This window comes from Paralichthys olivaceus, chromosome 13, assembly GCF_024713975.1.
Source record: "Paralichthys olivaceus isolate ysfri-2021 chromosome 13, ASM2471397v2, whole genome shotgun sequence".
Classification (NCBI taxonomy): domain Eukaryota; kingdom Metazoa; phylum Chordata; class Actinopteri; order Pleuronectiformes; family Paralichthyidae; genus Paralichthys; species Paralichthys olivaceus.
Window position 1 is genome coordinate 12320650 of NC_091105.1, and position 19065 is coordinate 12339714.

The following is a 19065-nucleotide window of genomic DNA, read 5'->3' on the forward strand; positions in this document are numbered from 1 at the left end:
CTTTTCTGTACTTTACCTTGGTTCTCCTTGTTTTTAATGGGTGTGCTGCAAAGGGAGCCATCCTGAGGATTGCAGCTGGAGCTGTCCACATGATCACAGTGATCCTAGACAGGAACACATAGGTCAAATTTGCACTTTCATAAGGTTAAAGTCAAGCTGAAGTAAAGCTGGGCTCAGATTACAGAAACTTCAGGCCAATTGAATCCTGATTTCTCCCTGCCAAGAATCCAAGGAAAGATCTGGTCTGGAACCTGAGTTACCGATGTTTGGCCCAGATTATCTAGTAGTGTGAGGAGTTACAGAGCTGCTTTGAAACCTCCCAATAATTATCATGTTTGAATTTTGGGTTTTAAAAGCGGGATGATTATGTCATTGCTTTCCACACAGAACCACAACAGACAATGAGAGAGACAAAGAGAACGGAGCGGCTGACAGTGTCGCCAAGCAAAGGTAAACAATCGGAAGGCTAACATCAGTTAGCGTGCTACTGTTGACGTGAGGTGATGCGTTGCAGCAATAATTAATTATATTCTTTAGTGTGTGATGCACCATTATTTTTCTAATCTGGATTCTGAATCTGATTAAGTTTATAGAGAATAATATTTGTGAAGATTATCTTAATATGTGTGATCACTTAGTTTTTAATGTTCCTATATTCTGAGTCCAGTTTAAGTGTATGCTATAGTATACTTTATTCTTAATTATCTACTGTCCCCATAGTAACAAGATGAAGAGTCACCTTCTAAAATCATAAACTGCAACTGAAATTAGAAGAAGCAGAACTCTTACCTTACAGTCTTCATCCTCACAACCTGTCAGGTCTGTTTTACTACATGAAGACTGGAGAGCAAGAAGAAACACGTTGTCAGTGTCATCATATTTAATAACAGTTATTTCCATGTGGTTCAGTGGGTGGTGCAGTGAGTGATGTCTTCATTACATGCTGTACATTTGGTGTGCTGATACTTCTTCTTAGGTGTCTCCCTTTAGCAGCGAGAGCTTCCTTCACTGTCACAGCCTGCAGAAACAAGACAGGTGCATCTTTACATCTCACCCTATGGATGAATTCTTTCCAAATCATACCAAGTATTCTATTGTATACAATACCTGCCGTAACCTTTCTAGACTGAGGATGTTCTCCACTTCCAGAACTCCCCGTGTGTATTTCTCTATGTAGGTTTCTCCATCCTGGGTCTCCTCGCTGTCGCCGCGAGCAGCCATGAGGGCCAAGGTTTCCCTCTCCTCTGGCTCCTCTGAGGCCTGCAGAGGAAAGATAAACACCAAACTGGTTATTAGCAACATAGAGGGGAAGCAGCTTTCATTAGAGATGCGGAATAACTTTATTAAGAGTTTTACCTTTGGTATGTTGGAAACAATTTCGTATATCACACCACAGGAGTACAGTGTGTTCTTTAGCGACATTCTTCTCTTGAGACTCTGAGTAAAACTCTATCAAAAAAGAAAAAAGAAATTCTAGAGAATTTCAACCACATCCACTGATTTACACTGACAACCTCAATCTGCCTCCCACCTCACCTGTTTGTTGTAGATGTTGACGGCGATCCGCTTGCGCAGCACCAGCTCCATGGAGGCAGGGTGGCTGAGCTGCACCGTGGCTTTGATGATCAGGTAGATGCGTTCGTTGGGAGACGTGACCCGGTTGAGGTGCACAGAATCGTGGATGGACGAGTCCCAAGAGCACATTGCCAACACCTGGTAAATCAGAAGAGTAATGCTTTATTTATGCAGCTCCACAGTCGAATGCAGAGAGAGAGAATCAGTGCCAACAGGATGTGATGTGACAAACAGAAACCTGGATTACAGTCTCGGAGGTGAGCTGTAGATTTTGGGTTTATAGCTCATGACTAATCTCATCAAATGACACTGCAGAATACTGTCTGGTGAGTGCTGCTGCTCAGCATCAAAGAAAGAGAAATTAAGTTATCAAGTTTCCTTTAAATGCTTCTATGCATGCTTTCATGCAGTAACATGACTCTATAATTGTTAAATTGAGCATGTTGACAACATATTTAGTACTATGTTAAGAAAAACCAAAGCAACAAATTAGTTGGTGAGGAAGTTTTAGTCTATATTTTTACCCTCAGAGTACCCTCAGGTATAATTAGGAGACTGATATCAATAAGTGTGTGCAATTTAGTGCAGCTTGATTGCCTTGGTGGAGGTATGAGCTCGACTGAGTGCCACTCTAGTCGATACAGAAATGCACAAAAACATTTCTTCTCGAGTGCAGCTCTGTTTTTGCCCACAGCAGGTCAGAAAAGACAAGCCCATTGCTCACCTCCTCATCACTATGTCTAATGATGGGCAGATAGAAGAACTGGCTTCCGTGCTCCTTAGGCAGGATAGAGTTAACGCCTGCAGCGTGTGGGCCTGTCAGCTGCTCGTTCACTGTCAGATTATCCGCTGGTGGAGGGAACAGAGGAGGGTAAGTGTTTATAAAGCCTGGGAGAAAAATCTGTGAAACATCAGTTGACATGAAGGATGTGTCTGCCTCACCATTCAAGTCCAGGAAAAGTACAGGGATGTGGGCTTCCATTCCTGCAGGCGGGGTCCTACAAGTAGTTGAGTATGACGTCAAATATGAGCTGCAAATGAACTGAATCTCTGATATGTGTTAGGGAGAGTCTTGGTCTTAATAGCTTTGTTACCAGTCTGCAGGAGCTCCAGGGATGCCACTGCCAGGTGAAGGAACCAGCACAGCATTTCTCTCTTCAGTCAGTCCAACCCACTGCTCCACCAGCCGAGCCTCTCTCTCAATATCCTCCTCTGACTTTTCTGGTTTCATCAAGTGAGGGAGAAAGAGGAGTTGAATTACAACACAAACTACAAGATAATCTAAGCATCAGCTGTAGGACAGAGCCTTAGACACACCGTGTTTGTTGATGATTTTCTTGATTTGTTCGTCCAGATACTCCCGACGTTTGATCAGAGCTTCTGACCAGCGCTCTCTCACACAGTTGAGATCTTCCTCCTGGAGGTAGAGACAAGAATCAGTGCCACATAGCTCAGTGAAGAGAGGATCTGCTGCAGGGCAAAGTGTTACCAGGGGATGGGTGGACTGGGCTGGCATGTTTGAGGGAATATCATATTTACTTCATAACACCCATCACTAAAATCCTAAAAAAGCCAAGTGAAGCTAATCCTGGTAGAAGTCCCCAAACCCAAGGTGTTAAAAAACAAAGCTTTCTGTCCTGTAGTTTAGTGTCAACAAATTATTTCTAGAGCCTGAACTACTTATTAATTGGCTAATAATATCAGCTGATACGAGCAGACATATCTGCATTAGTGTTTATGTTTGCTGATATGCATCGATTTGAAGACTTTTATTTAACAAGATGAATAGTTCAGAAAATTTGCCCTTATGTTTACATATTACGTTTAAAGAAATAGTTGAACAGAATATCTGTGGCATTGTTGTAATTCTCGCAATGTCATGTTTTATAGTTTTCTCAATTCAAGTTTGATATTTTTGGTCGTATTTGTGTTTTTATTTTATTTATAATTAATAGTTCGGAAATCTTTTTTACTTCCTGGTATTAGTATTGGCATTGGCCCCCAAATCGGTCAGGCTCTCATGAATATGCTCTTATCTTTTTAAAAACACACCTCCCTTTCACCCCTTTTACACTCACACACATGCATTCACAAATACACACCTACACGCGTGCCCTCACATGCAGCCACAGCCAATCAAAGTCCTACCTGGTTACACAGCAGCTGGCTCTGTGAGAGCGCCACAGAGAGCAGATCCCCCTCTGTACTGTCCAAAGTAACCAACAAACCTCAAAGCACATCACACTTCAGACATCAACACGCATCCACCATGCAAAGCGCTGTAAATCATGCAGCCATGCAATGCCCATGTGATTAAGTGAGGCTTATTATTCCCAAAACTCGTCAGTTGTGACAAGCAAACGGTGGCATTAGTGTGCGCAACCTGAGCAGAAAAGCGAGAGCGAGCGGGATCCTTGGCAGATGGACCCCGGCTGGGAGCTCAGCCATGGGTGGGACTGTATTTTGCACAGAGGGCTGCCAAAGAATGGTCGATGCGATTGATCATTACAGCATCATAAATCATCCACATGTGCAGCTGCTGTTTAATAAAGCACTCTTTTAGTTGTGGGGCACAGTCATCTGTGAACACACGATCAGTTGGTTTCCGTCATGCTGCAGAGTGAACTTTAGGGGGAGCAGCAACAGGGTGGGGACTGAGGTTGTACCTGATAACTATCCATATCCTCTTCCGCCTCTCTCTGGCAGGAGAGAACACACTCAGTCAAATGTGGGGAGCACAAAAGTCCTTAGAGGCACCACTCACGTAACTTTCATGGAAATGTTTTTGATTGTATGAATGTGGAAAATCAGACGAAAAAGGATTTTGTGGCTATTTATGATGAATCAAACAGTTGCTTCCTGTGTATCAGTGCATGTTAACAGAGCTAACTGGGCACTAATGAGTTCGTACATTTCCCCTTTAAACAGACTGCCAGCTTTCCAAATGAACCAGTCATGGCCTGAAACCAGAGATATACTTAACGCAATTTGGCTGAGTCAGCATAATATTGGATATCACTGGCATGAAACGAACACACTGTTCCCAAAACACTGTTCTGACTTAATGCAGAATTAGGTATATACACATACCATCCAATTTCTGTCTACTTAGCATCTGTCAACAGTATGTGAGAATGTGTAAATATATGTTCCACAGACCTGGTAGCTGTCAAGAGGTCTCTGCAGCTTGGTGGAGCGAGCCGAAACGCAGCCAATAGAGACGGACAGCACAGCCTCCACCAGCAGAGGCAGAGTGCCTGAGTTTTGGACTGGTTTCACACACACCTGCAGCCTCCTGGAGTGACCCTGCTTGGACGAAACCCCATCATTTAATCCTGAGAGTGCTGATTTCCAATACTGCTCACAAACTATAGCCAGTCAGACCGAAAAGGAAACTTCTTCATCAGTTTTTCTCTGACCTGTCGTAGTTGGAAGACTCCTCCGGTGCTGCCGTCTTTTCCAGACTGCAGCTCCACAGATGAATACTCTCCCTGCTCGTTCAGCTCCTGGATGGAGACCCACAGCTCGACCCTGCGAGACACCTCGCTCCACCTTGAACAATCGACGGCCAAGATTAGTAATGTCTGAAATGTCACCGTGCCAGTCTGAAGTCTGAGCGAAACATGTACCTGTCTCTGAGAGTTTGGGTCTTGGCCTCTAGTGCATCTAATTCCCAGAGTGAATGTCCATTCCCAGCACAGCGGTGACCCCAAACCTCTATAGCCAAAGCTCCATCAGATATAAATTCTAGAAACTCATCCGTCACATGTACAACATAGTCCTGCACAAAGACAAGATTTTATACAGTGAAGCTGATTTGAAAATGCAAAAATGGACAAAAACTTCAAATTGGTCTGAACCATTTAAAGAGAGGCTTTAACTACCTCAATCTGAAGGAACCTTTTTCTCACCTTGCAGTGATCAAACTCAACAGTAAACTGGGCTTCTGGGCTTCGAGGGGAGGGTCTGTCTGGGCTAACCATAGGAGGAGCCACAGTGGGCTCGCCATGCTCCCAGAAGGTGTATTGACAGAAAACAAAGTTGGACAAGTTGAGCGGCAGACCTGTGGCCTCCCTGATCCGCACCTGCAGCAAGATAATAGACAGAATGAAGTTACTGAGGGTTTCTGCATGCCGGTGAATCTTAGAAACAAATGTCCTCCAAAAACAGAGGTGATACAAATGTGTAATTTGGTTTGAATCCACTCAGAAGTGCCCTTTACCCTGCAGGTTAGCCTCTTGGCCATGTGGACGATCTCCCCATTGGTGTCCATGACCTCATAGCAGCTACTCTCACTGGAGTTTTCTGATGAGTCATCTCCCCCACACAGACGCTCTGGTATGGCACCACTGACTCGCATCAGCTCAATGTGCAACCGGCCTGCTACCTGTACAAACAAGCAGAATAAGGGTGTTATCACTTTAATCTAAAAAAAAGGTTAGACACATCCTAAATGTGTTAGACCTGCAAATATATATTATGTAGTTTTTAAAAGTAAATTGTAATTGTGAAAACTTTCTGATAACTTTCTGAACTTTTAATAATCATTTTCAAGTGGTATCTTAATTATTTTCATAAATGTGATTATTTTGCTCTTAACCATATTCTAGTTTATCCGGGTATTCATCTGTTTATGTTGGTGCACCCTTACCTCCCCCTGTTGGCTGATGATGGGAACAGCGTATTGCAGTTTAACATCATGGAAAAGGCACTCCAGAAAAATGTTGGCCACTCCTATTAGGTTGTGGTTCTCTTGTGCCTCATAGAACGGATCACAGTGCTTACTGTCTGCTTTGTTATGCTGAAAAAAACAAACAAAGGAGCAGAATAAAAAATCCTTTTTTTCTATCCTACTTCTCTTTTCCTCTCTCCAGTTCCTGTTTCTCACCATCTCCTCTGTGCCTTCCCTCCAGTCCCTGTAGTGGTCTCTCATGTCCACCAGTTTGTTCTCCAGCTTCTCAATGGTCCAAACCTGAGTCCCCTTCCCTTTCCTCCGGACCTGGATGGCCGGCTCGCTCACTATCACTCCCTGCTACATAAAAACAAATGGAGGACAGATATTTGAGAACATATACACAGATGACAGTAAAATCAACACCAGCATGATGCAACGTTCTTTGTAGTTCAGAGGTCTGACCTTGCGGTTGGCACTGAGGTTGGCCGCAGGAATCTGAAGGGTGACCTGATAGTCCGTCAGTTTGTTCATCTCCTCTGCCAGAAAGTTGGATTCTCGCACCAAAGTGTTGGCTTTCACGACCTGCTCCCTGAGCCGAGAGAGACTCTGACGAAAAAGCTCATCGCTGTCAGACACACACACACACACACACACACACACACACACACACACACACACACACACACACACACACACACACACACACACATTGATTCATGGATTCATGAACATGAAAACCTGTCATTATCTTTTATGTACGGTGTTGGTCTAGATTGACATAAACAGTCATTTAACGTTTAATGACTGACTAAACTACAGCTTGAAAAATGTGTATAAACACTGATCCATGCATCTCAGATACTGCTCTCTTTCTGACATTTTCACGAACCACAGTCTCTTACTGTAAGAGAAACGGGACAATCAGTAAAGTAAACGTGTAAGTAAGCGAAAATGCTGCATAATAGTGACAGATGTTCTTTTAGCAAATTTAAACAATGTCCCACAGGACTGACACAGATCCACTGTGAATCATCAGGTCACCAACTGACCGCATTCTTAAAAAGATGAAGATCAACTGGGGGGCACGACAGTCTTGAATAAGGCAAATCCTGAAAATATTTCATGCATTTCTTGTTAAAGCAGAATTAATCACAAAGATAACAGGTTATATGAACAAGAACAGTTCCTTCGGCCTCCCTGCAGTTGCCTCCCTGCAGTTTCCAGTTGGCGTATCATTGCATGTGTGTTTGCGTGCTCCTCTCACCGCTCCTCCGTCCACAGCCGCAGCTTGCTGTGAGGCGTGTGTGTCGGGAAAGTAAGGCGGTCACTGCTGCTGCGCTGGTGCTGTGGTGCTTTCTCAGGAGACAGCTGTTGCCTCAACGACTCCAGCTCTCGCTCATACATCATCCTCTGCTCCTCCAGAGCCGTCCGCTTCTCCTCCAGGTACTGCTTCTCCAGCACCTGGACCACGTTCTGCATTGGGTCTGCATATAGGAAAAGGACAAATGCAGCCTGTGTATTCAAGTCTGTGTTTAAGTTATACTACAATACAAATACAGATCTTTTTTGTAATAGAAGCTGGAACGAGCTGGAGGTCCTGAAACCTAAGAGAAGTGTATACTGTATACAACTGAAGCCTGGAAGACTAAAGCATCATATAGATTGCAGAAGCCAGATTATCCTAATCATACCATTGTTCCCAAGAGTCTTCATTATAACTTCCATCTGTGCAAACTCATAGCTGTAGTCCTGCTCAGAAGACGCCTCACTGGCAGTCTCCACGTCCGCCTCGATAAAGCTCTCTCTGGGAGAAGCTCGCTCCAGCTCCTTCAAACGGTCCCGCCGCTTTCGCTTAGGCAGATTGATCCTGCGATGTGACATGATGTCCAATCAGTGACTATTTAATCATGACTGTGACGCATGTTTGAATGAAAGATCTCATACCTGAAGAAGTGGTTGTTGCCCCATAAGATCCGGTCTCCATGCCACAGGTGCACCAAGGAATCGATCATTGTTCCGTTCACACAGGTTCTGAAAGATTTGGAAATGAATGAAGACGTTTTATTAATGGAGATGTTGGATGGTGTTATAATTTAAAGTTTCAAAGAGGGAATGCAAATTGACACAGAACAGTCACTTTGTAGAGGGAGGGAGAATGGCTCTGATATCAAAGCGAGGAGCTCAGATCAGAGATTCCTGTACGGTGAGGTCATGTGAAACTCCGAGGTCCAGTCATCCATGAAGGAGAGAGACAGCAGACAGAGACACAGACTGAGATAGACAAATTGAGGGTATGTTGGAGATGGTTGTGTAGTAGCTCACCTGGCATTCCCTACGGGCATCAGGGTGACATCACTGTCTGTGCAGACTTCCAGGATGCAGTGCTCCGACTGGATCCCAATCCCAAAGAGCTGGATGTCCTGAGATGTGTGTGCACCCACACGTGTGTGCTCCTACACACAGATGGAGGACAAATTAAGGAAACTATAATGATAGATCTGAAAGTAATTACAGCCAATGCCTTACTCCAACTTTTTGGTCTTAACCAGAAAAGCTTGAAACTGTTACTTATTGAGCCAAACAGCAGAAAATAAAATTTGTTAACTTGGGGGAAATCAAGAGCAATCCAAAAGCGAAACCAGGCCTGAGTGAAAACACTTGTCTCTCTCTCTCTCTCTCAGTGTGGAGTGGGCGTTGTTGAACAAACATCCCAGCTTCTAGAGGATGTCCTACCCTGCGGCGAACTAACCCATTTCACATTACCATAGTCATTCCACACTGATATGCCAGGCCGGTCTGCAGAACCCAGACAAAGGCCTGTTGTTCTGCACGCCACACACAGGCCGCTTTCTCACAAGCCTCTGCTCTTACAGGTCCAACTCACTGATTGTTTGTTCCAGTGCAGAGCTTTAAAAAGTCCACAGCTGCTCTGACTGGAATCTTCCCTGCTCTCACACTCTCACCTGGATCACTGCAGCTTGTGTGCTAATAGTTCAGTTTGGTAAATATGTCTCAGCAGTGGGTTGGAGATGAGCTGGCTTTACAGTCCTTAGATTTGGATAAAGAGAAACAACCTGACAATTAATGTATATGCAATTTAGACCTTGTAAAGATTTTCATGTAACAAATATAAGTATACAGGTGAAAGCTTTGGTTGGTGCCAGTGCCGATATCAATCTAAAGCAGTGGAAGATATTTGTTATAAATCAAAATAGTGCCTGGCTCATGAATCAGTTTCATGCTGAAAAATGTCTGATATTTACAGTATTTTCATTTAGAGGTTTGATAATGAAAACATTATTTAACAGCTTTGTAGAAACCACAAAGCAGTGACATCATTGTACAGTGTGTGGAAAATGCAATTATCTATTTTTAGAGCTTCTTAAGAAATTTAAGGGAAGTAGTGGAACAGATTGAGGATTCAAATCAAGCCATCGAATATTAACTCTCTGATGAATGTATCGCAAATGTTGACTGTTTATGTTTTCTTTGCTGTGTAATTCCTGATGTGCTAATGGTAAAGCTTAAGAGGCAGAAGTAAAACTCGACAAGCTGGCACTGTACTTGAAAAGTACTGCAGTATTACACTTTTATTACCTTCAGGTAGTAGACCAGTAGCTCATTAAGTGCGGGATCAGCATTTAGATTGACAAGGAAACACTTGTCTTCACCAACTTTAATCCCAGATGTTTCCAAAGAGATGCCCATGCTCTCCAGCTGCTTCTGACGCTCCTGTAAACACAGATAATAACAGTCACACTGTGTATAAACAGCCTGAATTAAATTTGAGATGTTGGCATCTTTTTATAGCTCATGTACGCACAGTGGCGATCTCCTCTGTCTTTCTTAGTTTCTCCTCCCAGGTGACAGTCATCTCCTGGATGAGCTTCTCAGACTCCTGCAGTTTCTCCTTCAGTTCAGGAGCCTTCATGGACTAATGCGAACAATGGAAAAAAAACAATTGATATCAGTCTAGTCAGGGCCATCACGGGATTAATTCATTATTTGTGAGCCTTTGCTGTCCCCAAAATCCCCTCTCTCACCTCGGCCTGAGAGAGCTGAACCTTGAGCTTCTCCACTTCCTCCCTGAGCTCTCTGATGATGCGAGCGTTGGGGTCTTCATTCACCACGGCGTGGTTGACGATTCTCTTGGCCCTGTCAGCGTAGCGGAGTGTGGACAGAGTCTCTTCGTAGTTGTCAGCCGCAGGACTCACTGTGGCTATCATGGCTGTCTTGCTGTTGCCGCCGAGGTTGTCCTGAGGACAAGAGATCATATTGCAAAGAAAATGTTTTCCTTTGATCTGGTTTAAAACATGAACTCCTGAAAAAAATTTCTGGACATTTTATGAAATTTGTTTTTCACACATGAAGAATGCAGCGGGAGATTATCTGAGTCAGAAGCGTTCACAACAACATGAATGTTTCTTGAGTAATAGAGGAGTGGTGCCTGGGTAGAGCATGCAGGAAGAAGGACATGACATATAAATTCTGTGGTGAAAATCTTTTACACCAGCATCCGCTCATATCCTAAAAAGCTCCTACAGCCTCTCCAGAACTTTTCAGGAAAATGTTCAGACTTCAGAGCATGTCTGACAGCAGCTTTAGTCTACGTTCATGGTGCAAAGACAGCAAATGTTCAACAAAGGCTACATTTTCTTGGTGAACTCTGAGTCACAGACCTCGTACAATTACATATCATTATAATGACCAAAAGAAAGGGCAGTGATAAATGTTTGTCAAACCTTCAGCAGCCAGGTGAGGACTGAGTCTCTGTAAGGCACAAACTTGGCCTTCCCCTTTCCTGCAGACTGATCAGCCAAAGCAGAGATCACGCAGCCTAAGGTGGTGAGAGATCTAAAACGACACAAGAAAAATCAATTCAAGTCCTATCAGTATCATTTCTTTAAAATTATTAACCAGACTTTATACATTTGTTTGGCTTTCATATTAAAAAAAGTACCCACTTGTTTATATTGCTGCCCTCTTTAAGTCTCTCTCCAGCAGCTCCAGTTTTAGAGACTCGCTCACTTCCTGCCAGGTCAACCAGACTCATCTTGCTCACTTTCTCCCCTGAATTCTGTTTACAATCACATCATGCACAATCAGTCAAAACCATAACAGAATAAATACGGTGTTTATGAGATAATCACAAGTGCAGCCAAATTTATTGTAAAATGAAAGACTGACCCCGGACTGTAGATCATAAAGTGTTTGTGTGACGATGATGCTGAAAACAGCATGTGAACGACTGCTCTCCTCGTTCATGTTGGTGGCTGCAACTGTGCGTGATTTGTTCCCCTCTGACATCAGCACCTCGATGTCCTGAAAAGATATGTCATGAAGTATAAAAGCATCACTATTTGTAAGTAGGTTTTTTCCAACACTGGATTTTGGCAAAATTTGCAAATACATCATTACAAAGTCAGGCGGACTTCCCATACAGCGAGGCGTCATGTGATTTAGCTGGGGCACAACAGGCACTGAGCCAAGACTATGGGAAATCCAGTGGACTAATATCAGGCCAAGCAGAGCACAGAGGAACAGGGTGGAGATGTTTAAACTGAATTAAGGAAGTCCTTGCCAAGGATTGGCATATGAACCGCATGAAATCCATTACGACATCCCACAACAGAGTTATGTGTCATTACAGTTTCTGCATTTGGGAGGATTAAAACTAAATGGATATTCTGGCTTAAAATGCGACTTCACATCGAGGGATGTGATATAAAGGCATTTCTACTGGCTGCTATAAATCATGTCTATGTGCGAGTGAAACATGAGGACAGTGATAAAGGGTGGATTCAGCCTCGCCTCTGGTGCGATGACAAAAGGGTGAAAGACACACCTCAAAGCTGGTCACAGCCAGCTGAGACAGACCATCCACATACGGACCCAAGACTTTGTGTTCTCGAACTTTCAGTGATTGTCGGCTCCTTAAAAAAAACAGATGAAGAAACACAATGAGTAAAAGAAAGAGAAGAAAATAAAAGGTGGTATATTTACAATTTCCAGTTCTGGACATTTGTGCAAAGAGAAAGAATGAAAACAAATCTGGGTTTCTGATTTACATTACTCTCTCTCTGAAGTCTTTTCCACTGTAATAATTTTTGGCGGCATAACAGCAAGTTGAAGCTGAAAACATATCCTCTGACCATGGGAGCTTGATTAAAATGAATGAAAAAATAAATGAATGCTTCAGGGTTTCTAGAGGCTCATATCATTTATTTTCCCTCTTGTAGGAACATGAGTTCAAATTCAATGCAAATTAGAAACAGCCTCCCATTGTAATGTAGTAACATTTCTATTACAGAAAAACATACTTACAGCAACATAAATATCTCTAATATCTCACTTTTGTTGCTGGTGGAAATGAATGGAATGGCTGGCATGTAATGTTAAACTAACTAATATTAAGAAGCCCTAAAACACTAATAAAAATGTTAATTGGGTTCGATGCTGAGTTCTCAGCTGACTTTTTTGTAAAGTGACTCCATACAGTACAGTTGTGTGGTTCACTGACGTAATTTTGGACAGTGGAGGTCTATGGCACAAGACACTTGTTAGTAAGACATGTGTCTCAAACGAGAGAAATCCCTGATCAAACTGTGAATTACATCCTAATAAAATAAATAATAAGACTATAGAGCACATGCACTGCTGTGTAAACTCAAACTAGGGGTTTGTAAGAAGTCTCCCTGGATGGTGGAGGTGGGTAAACTGAAGCTCAGTTCACCTGGCCGTCTGCCAGTTGTTGAGGAGAAATCCTATAGATCAGAGAGAGTCACTGAATCCCTTTCCATGGCTACAGAACGACCACGGTCGGCAGAAAACAGGTTCCCTGCTTCCATTCTAGTAATCTACCACCCACTGTGGCAAACAAGAGGATACAACTTCCAGAAAGACCAGCTACCAACTAATCACGGGAGACTCTGTACTGGACTCTGTATCACACATCTATACCACAGCTAAAATTAAATCCTAAAATTCACAGAGTGAGAGGATTGTCATATGAGTGAGAGGACACTGACAACCAAATAGTTCTGGCGGAATCTTTTGACATCTGCACCGCACAGAGCGCTGCACTGTAGTCCCACTCTGAATGCTCTCTTGCTCCCAGCTCCTCTAACAGATGTCCCTGAAACACGCTCTTTCACAGCTCGTCCTCCCCTGCAGTCTGTCTGCCAACCCACATCAGACCATGGAGGCAAAGAACACAGCAGTGTCAGAAAGCGACGCTGGCCGCTGTTCTGCAGGAAATGACTGGGTTGAGCTTCCTACTCACATCATTCTGTCGCCATCCTCCAGTCAGGCTACTAGACACAACAGAGCTATAAACAGAGATGCAAAGCAACGCAGGGTGGGAGCTGATGGAGAGGACGCTGCTCATGTGGGAGTTGGAGTGAATCGAGGTTATCAGGAAATTATACAGCAGTTTGTGTAACTTGTTTGTGCGTCTGTCACCACCGGGTGAATAGTGTTACAAAAGCAGCATTAATTCAAGTCACATGTGCTTATTCTGAGGAGAAAGTACAATATCACAAATCAGACTCACCCTTTAGGATCCAGCAGGTCACGGACTTTCTCGTTGTAGATCTCCATGAAAGATACCTCCACCTTAAAACTATGAGCCTCATTCCCCTCCCTGTGGACCCTCTCAAACAGTGAGCAGCAGAGTCGAGGGATTAAACCCGGCTGCTCCCCATTCCCCATCATGGAAAAGGACTTGCCTGAACCTGGAGGGACATAGCAGAGTCACACAGGCTTAGTTTAGAGTCTTTACTATCCCTAGAGCCACAGTGCTATAGGAGCAAAAAAAAAAAAAGAGCTTTTAATTAGACTAAGAATGCTTAGAAATACCTATGCTAATGTCATGTGCCACTGTTGTTCCCATCATGACTTAAATGTTACTTGTACAAAACAGTAATTCTCACATATTAAGTTGCAGGCAGCTACAATATTTGTGCCGTTCTCATCATTATGAAATGCGTGCGTCTCCTCAATGCTTCCCCGTAAGACCGGAAGCAGCATAAAGGAGCTAATTTGTTCCAGGGTGAGGAAGGATATGAGTTAAGTGATTCTCCAGTGAGATCAAATCTCCCTGTTCTTTAAACCTCTTACAGACACATCTGCCGACAACTCGGCCTGCAAATATACTTAGATTTACCTTTTGAGTATAATAGAGGCAATTCATTGTGTATAAATCATTAAAAAAAACTGCATGGTCTAATGGATTTAGCACATTTAAACAAAAAAGTGAGATTTTGTGGATTTTCAGTTACCTGTTTGTCCATAGGCAAATATACAGGCATTATATCCCTGGAATGCATTTTCAAGTATTCCCTCTCCAAGGCACTTGAACACCACCTCTTGACCTTTTGGACAAAAGAATCAGTCACCATGGAGATTAAGGTAAACAGATGAACCATTCAGTTATATAAGCACTATTATGCAGTTGTCTTCCTTAAAAATCAGCGCAGAGCAAAGTGCTGCATCAAACAAGAATCTACAGCCATCTTCAGATATTAACCCCAGACATTTGGGCCTGTCCCCCATGAAGAATGCAGCAAGAGATTGTCCGGGTCAGACACTTTCACAACAGGATAATCAGCCAAGTGTTCACATGAGGGTTGGTGTCTGGATAGAGCATGCAGGAAGCAGGACATAACATATACAGTATATTTCACTGCAGAAATCAGAATCTCAGATTCTTGAATTACGTTGTCTTTTCAAGTTAACATCTTCTATGAGCTTGCCACCTTCTTTTAATCCTGAGATATTTGTATTCAAGTCATCAACACACACACTTGCACATGCTGAATTCTCAATATAATATCCTGCTGTATTCTCACATAGACTCACTCTGAAGATATCCAGTGTTTTTCTGCAAACCTCCCAATAAACAAGTCAGAGAATGTCCGGAGCAACTGACTCAGACATTTGCATTCTCACTTTCAGCCCCTCCTGATAATTTCAGGAGACTATCCAGAGTTCAGTGCATGTCTGAAAGCAGCTGAAGATTCATGGTTCCTGTCGAGTCCTGTGGAAGACGCTGAGCTGTGTTGAGAAATCTCTTGCATTGCTCACTGTCGTGCTCCTCCTGAATGGGACAGCTGTTTAATGAGCTAAATAAAGCCTCGGCCTGGGCTCTCGAGGCAGCCCTTCAGTGTGCACATTTGCCTCATCGGTTCAGCACAAAGCAGATGTGAGCATGACTCTGCCGCCACATAATTAGAGCATAATGACAAGGAAGATATCAACAATGATTATGTAAATCTGCCTCGGACTGACAGTAATGAACTCTTTTCAATAGATGATTTAAAAAAAACTATAGCTGTAACCTATTATCTGTGAAGCATACATGAGACAAATGAATGGAAGCTTAAGAAAATAACATATGTACATTATTACATACACAATCACAATGTGAAATGAAAATTAGATCAACTTGCATTATTTATATTACTGTTTGTTGTACGTGTTACAAATACAAATGTCTTATTTCTTAGAATATATTGCACTAAACTGGATGATAATTGAATTGGTTTTAGACAAAACAAAGACTAATACCTTTAAATGTATTCACTCCAAATGCTAATTACAGCATATGCCCACACTGTGTTCTGATTTGCATGATGCAAAAGCAACTTCTCATAAAGTTTCCTTGCTTTATTTCTGCACACAGCTCAGCAGGTCTTTCAGTTCTTTGGTGATGAGTGAAGGATCAGTTCCAGAATTTAAGACTCACCAGCATATTTGGGAAGGTTGGATTCGTCGATCGACCAGAAACAGTGGTCAAAAGCGAACACCTGCAGAGGAGACAGCACAGGGAGTGTAAACACACACTTCTTAGACATGCCCAAGCATGTACAGTACAAAACATTGTTAACAGTGGTCTCACTTCTAAGAGGTAAAAAACAGCCTTATTGTGCTGCCTCCCTGCAGTAAATCAGCAGGACCGAGCTTGTCTCAAGCGAGTACGATGAAGTCTATCTGAGTACTGGTCTTTGAGGTAACGCTCGTTAAGACCGCACTGCGTTTGTCTGCACAAATCTACTGTTAGCTGCCCCTGTGTTTTGTCATAGTGGCTGGAGTTAAATTAATTCATAAATCAGGGTCAGCGCTCCCCAGAAGAAATTCCAGCACCCGGTGACCCTCGTCTCCAAGGAAACAGGGCCGTAGCTGTCCCCGGTGGTGAGGGCAGGCTGGCTCTGAGCCCTCAGCACTGGGTCTCACAACACAGACTTCACCAGCAGAGAGTCTTTGTGTTCTCCCAGGCACCTGCATCAGCTCTGGACGGATAACACACTGAGAGGATGCTCTGTGGGAACGACCAGTGGCCTCATTTGCCAAGGACCACGACTCTGTACAGACAGAGCAGCTCATGTTAATGTATTCACTTCAAACCCCCAGTGAATCTTCATTCAGGTTTTATCCTGATCATTTGAACATATTTATCCAAAACACAGCCATATACTTTCTGAGGCAGATATGAGAGATGTATCTTCCTAAGGTCCACTTTTACTTATTGACGTGTTCTGTTTCTGTCTTTGCGTATCGCAAACCAAGGTCTGGACCTGCAATTTTGATTTTGGTTCGAGAATCGTTACAGCACCAATGTAGAAACAATCTGCGCTGTCATCCAGTGCAGGCACATACTACTACTACGAACTACTACTGGCACTGTCAGTTTTCTGCTTTACCAAAGTGCATCACCCTGCACAAACACCCCCAAATAATTAAACTCCCTACTAATCATAATAAGTGCTATTGGCCAGGAAACCAGTGGTTGCACAGTCATCATGAAAAGCACTGAGATCCGTGAATGCTTTGAAAGCCAGACCTCCTCTAGTGACTTTAGACAAGTGAGTGGATGCCATTCAAAGGAACAAAAGTGCCATCATTCTCAATTAGAGCTGGTTTGGTAACTGGGGCTTCACTCTCCTCTGGTCTGCCTCTGTCCAGCCCGAGGGTGTGACTGCGCAACAAATTGTTCTTGATTGGACAATTACTTTTAATCAGCAGTGCAAATAATGATGAATCTGAAAAGCACAAAGCCCTTTTTGTCATTTCTTGGTGAAATCTGGACAAACGGGATTGAACTGCAGCCTCTAATTAACTTTGAGAATGCGGGGGAGACTAATTTGAGTGCCACTATAACTTAGCAGACAGCCACATGCTCGTCTAGCTGAGGGGTATTACAGGGTAACTCAGGTTCACGGGCCCCAGAGACCACGCATGCCTGTGGGCCATGCTATCACTCTCCAGCCCCATCAGCCACTGAGTGTACTGAGCACAAAGCCCGTCCCCGGTGTGTGAAACATCTCTGAGCTAGTCACCAGCGTGTTGTCAAGGGGGGTGGTGGGGGTGCACTCCAACAATGCAGCTTTGAATGCACACACACACTGCCCCAGTGTCTGCGCTCATCCCTCTCTCATTGTAGAACCTTTGTGGGTGTTCACGAGATCTTAGAGCACTGACACATTCACACGGACATCTATCCGGCTCCTGCTGACCAGCCGAACTGCTAAAACACTTTCAATCATGTCCCTAGAGACGACGCCACAACAGCAGAGCGACCTGTGTTGGACGCCTCTCAGCCTCTCGGGGGAATAGTGCTGCCCGTGCTGCATCCCCCTGACACATGACTTTTTTGTTTGGTGTCTGTGAAGCTTACATACCTTAGGTTGTTTCCTGCTGGATGAGAGGGGCAATCCATCATAAACAGGAGAAACCCAGAGAAGAGACAGAGAAAGAAAACAGACCTTTGTTAGCATTGATGCAGTTTAACACTCAGAACATGTTCACACAGTAAAATGCTGCAACTGTCACAGTAGGAAAACTCCCAATGTCTGTCATGACACAAAGAAAGTTTTTAGACTAAAATATCTGCATTGAAATAAGGGATTTATTTAATCTTATGAAATCAAGACTCTTTTCATAACTTGACATGTTCATTCACTCCTTCCTTTGTTTATTCACTCACTTATTCACTTACAGACAGTGGCCTGTCCTGGTGGAAGGTGCTGCTGTGATTGGGTTCATAATTGGGCCAGTGGAGCGTGAGGAAGGGAAGAGATTTAGGATTCAATGTCCCACTGACTCTGTTGAGTAAATAGCTCCTATGCCTGTGGATTTAACAGGGAGGCCAGGATGGGGAAGCTGCACTCAGCATTACCAGCTGCCGGAACTAAGGACAAAAGGATAGTGTATATATGCCCCTAAATTATGTAGGATTGTTCTCTTAATTGGAAAAGGAAAAGCTTAATAACTATAGCATCAATTTTAGACCCAATAAATATGTATGGCATTTGGGGTGTTTTTTACTGTATGATTCAGTGCAACACGTTCACCACCTCAGTGGTTCTACATGAGCCAGAGTCCTGCCCTTCAACAGTCAGCATGTCCCTCCTGCAGACATCTCCTGGCACAGAGACAGAGGTGGGCATCACCTTCACACAGTAACTAATGCAGGCTGCATTAGAAAAACTGAAACACTGCACCACAGTGTCTCACACAAACTGTGCTGAGTCACCAACAGCCACAGAGCTGCACAACAATATCCACACTATAGTTTTTTTTAATACATTATTCATGATTATAAATCTGTATGCTGCTGTTGTGTTTTCAAAGGAAAACAAATTTGTAGGAATTATGGACTGCTTTCCAATGAAGAGCTGTGATATACCCATCTGAGAGCCATTAAAGGAGGCTCATTATGATGAGGGACAGAAAGAGAATGAATGAGCAGAGGAGTAAAAAGGGAGAGGGCCTCGTTTGGGTTCATACCCTGAATCTGGGCCAGTGATAACCACTGA

The 19065-nt window shown here is 43.4% G+C and overlaps 1 protein-coding gene across 10 annotated transcripts in view; it reads right to left on the reverse strand.

The window, feature by feature from the left end:
• Positions 1-19065, reverse strand: part of kif13a (kinesin family member 13A) — a 35640-nt gene that overhangs the window by 5614 nt on the left and 10961 nt on the right. For 4 of the 10 annotated variants that reach the window (XM_020093386.2, XM_020093385.2, XM_020093378.2 and 1 more), the window contains exons 3-36: positions 17929-17944; positions 15996-16056; positions 14530-14622; positions 13803-13983; positions 12096-12183; positions 11438-11572; positions 11215-11327; positions 10993-11104; positions 10294-10506; positions 10074-10184; positions 9848-9982; positions 8573-8703; positions 8195-8281; positions 7942-8117; positions 7515-7734; positions 6713-6875; positions 6464-6607; positions 6227-6376; positions 5798-5962; positions 5487-5660; positions 5205-5356; positions 4995-5127; positions 4735-4881; positions 4242-4274; positions 2893-2992; positions 2670-2796; positions 2518-2573; positions 2300-2424; positions 1537-1713; positions 1357-1449; positions 1108-1260; positions 941-1018; positions 790-840; positions 17-104 (exon numbers count right to left, since the gene is read on the reverse strand). In XM_020093386.2, the coding sequence (XP_019948945.2) occupies positions 17-104; positions 790-840; positions 941-1018; positions 1108-1260; positions 1357-1449; positions 1537-1713; positions 2300-2424; positions 2518-2573; positions 2670-2796; positions 2893-2992; positions 4242-4274; positions 4735-4881; positions 4995-5127; positions 5205-5356; positions 5487-5660; positions 5798-5962; positions 6227-6376; positions 6464-6607; positions 6713-6875; positions 7515-7734; positions 7942-8117; positions 8195-8281; positions 8573-8703; positions 9848-9982; positions 10074-10184; positions 10294-10506; positions 10993-11104; positions 11215-11327; positions 11438-11572; positions 12096-12183; positions 13803-13983; positions 14530-14622; positions 15996-16056; positions 17929-17944 (4181 nt within the window). The remainder of the gene's footprint in view (positions 1-16; positions 105-789; positions 841-940; positions 1019-1107; positions 1261-1356; positions 1450-1536; positions 1714-2299; positions 2425-2517; positions 2574-2669; positions 2797-2892; positions 2993-4241; positions 4275-4734; positions 4882-4994; positions 5128-5204; positions 5357-5486; positions 5661-5797; positions 5963-6226; positions 6377-6463; positions 6608-6712; positions 6876-7514; positions 7735-7941; positions 8118-8194; positions 8282-8572; positions 8704-9847; positions 9983-10073; positions 10185-10293; positions 10507-10992; positions 11105-11214; positions 11328-11437; positions 11573-12095; positions 12184-13802; positions 13984-14529; positions 14623-15995; positions 16057-17928; positions 17945-19065) is intronic. The other 6 variants (XM_069538004.1, XM_020093387.2, XM_069538003.1 and 3 more) reach the window with 5 other exon arrangements.